The sequence below is a fragment of the Haemaphysalis longicornis genome, unplaced genomic scaffold (assembly GCF_048455015.1).
Source record: "Haemaphysalis longicornis isolate Haplotype H1 unplaced genomic scaffold, Haemaphysalis longicornis Haplotype H1 scaffold_49, whole genome shotgun sequence".
In the NCBI taxonomy this organism is placed as follows: domain Eukaryota; kingdom Metazoa; phylum Arthropoda; class Arachnida; order Ixodida; family Ixodidae; genus Haemaphysalis; species Haemaphysalis longicornis.
The window spans coordinates 586,132-592,530 of NW_027526384.1; the positions used below are offsets into that span (position 1 = coordinate 586,132).

A 6,399-nucleotide genomic window follows, 5' to 3' on the forward strand; every position below is an offset into this window, starting at 1 on the left:
CATCAACTAAAGAGTATCACACACATGTTAAACAAGTGCTTGGCTGTTCAACTAGCTAGGTACCCAAACGTAAACTACCTAGTTGCTTAATCGGCTAGGCGCTTAGCTACAGCAATGGGCAGGAATCGTGACGTATTATCAGTTTCGCATGTAGAATATCAAATCTACGAATATCCTAAATCTTGCGTTCTTATAACCAGTTACGAATGTAAGATCCTGAAAGACAAAAAAGAGAAAGAAAATGGCTCTCCGCTGTTCTGCCGGCTCATTTGCGACAGGTAGTAACAACGGTCATTGAAAAAGGCATGGATATTTACTGACACTTGTGAGGGGAAAAAATAAAAGTACAAGGAAGATGGGATTTAGGAGTCCAGGAAAGTATAGTTCAGCCGCCACTTCTTCACGTTCAGAGTTGAAGCCACACAGGCACAAAAAAAAAAAAAACAGGCACAGGCGCAATGGGGTGGAAGGAAGTTCGGTACTGCGCTGTACATCCTAACGGGTTCTCAGTCCATGAGAGTCTTGTAGGCGAGGAAGGTGTTCCCGGAGTACGCGAGCGTGTTCCCAATGCAGAGGAGGCCCGTGGAGAGCCCGAAGTGCCAGTCGGCGCCGTAGCGGAGCTCCGAGGCCAGGTATCCCGTGGTGCAAAGCAGGTAGCAGAAGACGGCGAACACGTTGAGCATGCGGTAGATGACGCTGAAGCCGTGCATGGGGCCGTCCAGCATGGCGCACAGCAGTAGCACCGCCGACACGAGCAGAAAGGTGAAGGCCGTCATGGCCATGAGCACGGTGTCTAGCCGGAAGGTGTACGACATGTCGTGCTGGTCGTAGTTGTACTTCATCAGGCTGATGACCAGCACGAGACCCACCAGGATCTGGAACATCTTGAGCACGCCCGACGGCGTCCGGATGTAGCCTGTGTAGTAGGCCATGGCTACGGGTGTCTTGCCCTTGCTTTTTCTGCTACGGATGCGATTGTGGCTGCTGCTGCTACGGTGGCTCTCGCTGGCTGGCTGGCTTGTCCTTACACGACCTCGCTCAAGTAGCGGGTCGAGGCCATGGCACGGTTCTGCTGACGGAGATCGGCTGCCGTTCGCTTCAGGGTTCGAGGCAAGCGGACGTGTGGCCAGCGATTTCTTCTTTTTCTGCTTCAGTCGTCTGCTGCTTCTGGGGCGAGTGACCATTGTACAGTGAATTAGATTTCGATAGTTCTTTCTGGTGCCTTCTTTTTGCGGCAGGACACCTTTAGCCTAGGTCCTCTTTCATGTGTGCGACGAATATACGGACAGTGACTCGCGTCGCCGAGCTACAATTTGCCGCTGAAGATAGTGATCCTCAAAGCCAAGCCAAGCCTCTATGAAAGCCTGCAGAATTTTGGAATGGTACTGATGATGATATACGTGGTTTTATGGTGCAAAAGAGAGAAATGTAAAGAGCATCATGACGATGTGTTAGGTGTTTATTAGTTGTTTAGATAAGATGTGGAAGTATTAAAGTTATATCAAATTTCATTTCGTAAGTTGGAGTACAGGACCAAGATTTAAATAATGGCCACGAGCACATAAAATGTCTTAGGATGAAGTTCCTGTTTTCTGAGGTATCATGAGGCTAAGTGGGATAATGAACAATATGATATCTGTTTTAAATTGTCACCATCAACAAGGTAATTATAAAATTGGCGACATATCTGCTCGCCTCGTTGCAAACGTCGTCGAAAGACGATAACCTTCAGCCTCCCCTGCCACATAGCGGCTTCCCCTCTCTTCCACACTAACTCTCACGCTCTTCCACTCCCGTCTCGGCCCTGCCGTGATAAAAACACTGCAGTGAAGATTTGCTGAATTCTAATTATCCGGCGTTCGCACTGCTGCCGCGCTATCTGTTGGGAACTTTTTTAGATTCGAAGCATCTCATGGTCGGGGCCTATCTCCCTCCCTTGTTGTTGTTGCGCCGTCCACACCCCCACTGCGCATGCTCGGCTTTTTTTTTTTTTAATTGCGAAAGTTTGCTCTGCAGCATAAAACGGTGGAGGCGAGTGTGTTTAAATGTACATAAACAGGAAGTTTTCACTAAGAAAGTCTAAAAGGCTCCGGTGATACGGCCCAAAGAGCCAGCGTCTGTAGTCGGGAGGTCGGCCTGGGTTGAGTCCCACACTATGTAGTACTTGCTGTCGGGAACTTTGGAGGCCACGGCAAGTCCACAGAAGATGGTGAATGTCTGCGGTCGATGCCGACGTGGTGCAAAATGGGCATGTCCGGCCAAACGGAGCCCGTCGATCCGGGGGCCAGGTGTGGGTGACAGCTGGTGTAAGAGCAGCCCCGACGCGAATCCTTCGTAGCGCCACCTCCTCACGGCGGGTGAGCCCACCAGGGAGGTTTGATCCACACGGTGGAATAAGTGCCCGTGTGGAGCGCCGAAGGTCTTCTTTGTCGGTGGCCAACTTTGACATTGCGTCAACTGGAAATAAGGGGAGTGGATGCGTCGTTGGAGGTATACGGGTCGCCGCATCCGCCTGTTGCTGTCCAGGGGTCGATGTCCTCTGGGCCCAAGTAATCTTCACTCTGAAACTTAGGGCCGCAGCCTTCGCGTGGATAGTTTGGGACATGGGCACTTGATGAAGTACTTTCCGGAGGTCTCGGACTGCTTGCATTGAATCTGTAAAGATGTTGACAGGTTGCGATTGGTCTGGCCTCAGCAACTCTATAGTCGTCAAGGCGTCGAAAATCGCCTTGAGCTCAGCAAGTGTTGACGGGGGCCTCTGAGGGGCGTAGTAATGGCAGGTTTGACAAAACTGCATGGCTGGGTTTACGACGGCTGTGGTAATAAGGCTTCATGAAATACTGGCGTCGACGTAAAACGTGTCTTGGCCTCGGCTTGCTGAACGCCCGGTGGTGTCTTACCCTTCTATGGCTCCTGGAGCGACAGTGTTGCCGGTGTCTTCCTGGGTCGGCACGAGACATATGATGTTGATAATGCTTAACTAAAGACAAATCCATACCACGTACAACATCTCTCTCTCTCTCTCTCTCTCTTTAATGCCTCTCCACTCTAACACCCCCCTCCAATAAAATTACACCATCTTCCCGTAAGGTAACCCTGAGTAGTATCCGAAACAGCCATGGGGTCAACGCAATTTCCCATTTCGTAGTTCCGGTAACTGAAAAGTGTTGTAGTTACCATGGAAACTAAACGGTAAATATAACGGTAGCTACGTACCTCAACCTCACGGAAACGACGAACTGAAAACTAATGGGCACTTGAATCGACCCCATGCCTGCTTCGCATACTACTCAGGGTTCCGCTACGGGAAGATGGTGTTATTTTGATGTGCAAGAAGGACAGGGCCACGGCGGCCCACATCCTGTGGGACTGCAGAAGACACCCGAGGGAGGCCAGTGCAGCAGAGACGTTCCCGCCGTACCTTGTCAGTGCGGCGGCGTGCAAAGACTACGTCATACAACACATGGCCGTCCAGCAAGTGGACGCCCTCGAGCTTCAACGCCCGAAAGTGTCACCCCCACCCGGGGGTAGGCATGAGTAGGTGACGGAAGCCGAGTGGCCGGCTGACACGATGTGAGGCCGCGTCGCGTTTGCAGGACAAATAAAGACGTTTTCTCTCTCTCTCTCTCTTACTGTTACAACCCACAAGGCTCTAGCGTGAGACCGTCTTGTATTTTGGGGTTATAGTATGATTTTTATTTATTTATTTATTTATTTATTTGAAGTGCTCACCAACAGCACAGGGCCTTCTCGGGTGATGCACTGCATACATAGGTACAAAGAATACGAACAGGCAACATACATAGATGCATGGATACAAGGAATACAAACAGTACAAATATGGGCAACGCATAAATCAAAAATTGGTAAATGTGGAAGTGCAGATAGATATATACAAAAGTGTAGTGTTATCGAAAGGAGACACAAACATTTTTGAACGGTAAAGGCTCGGAGGATGTGTCTGGAGTATGCACAGGAGAACGTACGAACATGTCAAGGAACGTACGAACACGTACGAAGATGGGCAAGGTAGCGCTCTATGTGAGGAAACACGAGAGCAGGGAGAGAAGGGCAGGAGCGACCTCTCCACAGCATGCGTATCCAAAATATCAATCATTTCAGAGAGCGCTTAAACAGTACCAAATCGCTGCAAAAAACGTCTATAGGAGATAGAAACAGACTGTTATAGGTGAGCTGGCACCGGCTGGCTGGTGCCAAACTCATTGATGTGTCTACATCGAAGCATCCATGCTGCCGTAGTGGTCTGCTTGGCACTCGCAGATGGACAGAGCTTACGAGGCAAGGGCAGTCGAACTTCGAGTGAATACAATTAAACAGAAAAGCCAGGTCGCGCCTGGAGCGTTTCGCTGATAGCTCATCTAAATTCAAGATCTTCAGAAGCCCACCGTGCTCATATCGGCTCATAGGTGAGTGGCGAGAAAACACGGTTCTAGTAAAGCGCTTCTGAATCCTTTCTAGTCGAAGGGAGGACGAAGGGCTTAAACAATTCCAAATTGCACTAGCAAAGTCGAGCTTCGGCAAAATGAGAGCGCGATACAGTGAAACAAAGCATGATCGGTCGGTGAAATCCCTGGTCGCGCGGGAAATTACGCCAAGCGTACGGAGACAGGAGTTGTTCAGATAGTTCACATGCGCGTTAAAGAGCAGTTTCGTATCCATCATTACGCCCAAATCGCGCACTACGGTGGCGCGTTTTACAGGTTCACCGAGCAGCAAGTACGTAAAAGTGAGCGGGGAAGACTTGCGAGTGTATGATATTACGATGGTTTTCGAGAGGTTAAGTTTTAAATAGTTGCAGTCACACCATGCAGAAACTGCGTTGATATCATTTTGCAGCAGTACACGATCGTAAGGTGAAGAAATAGTGCGGTAGAGCTTCATATCGTCGGCATACTGGGAGAGCGAATAGTGCTTAATAGCGGGGTGTATGTCATTAACGAAAATGACATACACCCCGCTATTTGGTTGCTGTAGCAAAAATTACGCCAACGTCTACTTTTAAGTAAAAGAACACTGCCATTATCAGTTATGTATTAGATGTTTTGCCCAGATAACTATAATGTTTTCCTGTTAATAAGCAATGTGGACAGTATGACGTATGCTGCCAGAGTTAGTAGTTTGAGAATCGTTTTGCCGGTGTAATCGTCTTGTTCAAGAGTTCTTTTATTTGCTGGGGGGCAGAATTGAGGGACAGACAAAGAGCGAGACAGACAGACAGACCAAAATTTTCGTATTTAGTAGCCTAAAAAGACAGCACTCTTTAAAAATTTGATATGCGAACATTTCGTTGTAAGGATATGTGCGACCAGATCAGACCGCGAACAACCATGGTGTCGTCATGTTCACGCGCCACATGTTTTACAGTGGGATAGCAGTTGTGACATTTTCGTGGCAGGTGACTTATGGATATAATCGCTGGAAGCAACACACGCATGCACACACGAACACACGCACGCACGCATGCACACATACAATCCTTGAAGAGTTCAAAAGCTGCTGAAGCACGACAACATTCGATGTTGCAACAATCTGCTAAGGAGGCTTAGTCTATACAACATTTTGATCACTGGCCTTATGAGAAATGAATAAGCGGAAACATCGACCTTCTTATCTTTTTAAGCTGACTGGAAGGCTTAGAAAGCAACAATGTAGGCGCCCAAACATTAAGGCAGCCTAGCGTTTTTAGGGGAAGGAAAGGGGCCAAGAAGAACACATTCGAGTCACGTTAGGGCGCCTCCTCCAGGACGCTGCCCCCGTACGCCGAAACTCATTTATCACGCTGGCGCAAGACTGTCCTGCCGTACATTTCAACGGCCTGGTCTTGCCTTCAGAAACACCCACAGGACATAACTGTCAGGGGAGTGGAGACACCGATACCGCCTACGTGGACCACGCCACGGTTTCAGAGTATACCAAGGGCCATATATTGCTTGGCTGGGCTTGGCTTGGTATGGCCGGTGTTTTCGCAAACACGGGCAACGAAGCGACCGAGCTAGCCGCCGGTTCGGAAAGCAGGCGATCTGAGGCAGGCGAGTTTGAGAGCCTCCTCTCTGAACGACGTCGTGCGCTGTCTATCTATCTAAATTTGCACTGACCAATGTATCCTGCAGCTCTATAAAGAAAGGCGCGACTTGTCGCTGCAGCGGCGTGCTCGATAGCTACATCGCAATTTCACGGCCGATGGGTTTTGTTGAAGCGGTCCAACGACATGTCGACGGCGTTTCGAAAAAGGAAAGCTCGCAAGTAAGAAAACGAGGAGCGATAGAACGAAAAAAAGTGACCAGAAGGAAGAATGGGCGCAAAAGTATATTTTCGCTACCTAACCTGCCTCGTTTGCCCTCGTTTTTCCCACCTTGTCTTCGTATCGGTTATCTTTTA

General features: G+C 49.1%; 1 protein-coding gene across 1 annotated transcript; it reads right to left on the bottom strand.

The window, feature by feature from the left end:
* Nucleotides 1-506: 506 nt before the first annotated feature.
* Nucleotides 507-932, bottom strand: LOC144137735 (uncharacterized). The gene has a single exon (XM_077669679.1). The coding sequence runs from the start codon at nucleotides 930-932 to the stop codon at nucleotides 507-509; it is 426 nt and encodes a 141-aa protein (XP_077525805.1).
* Between the last annotated feature and the right edge of the window lie 5,467 nt (nucleotides 933-6,399).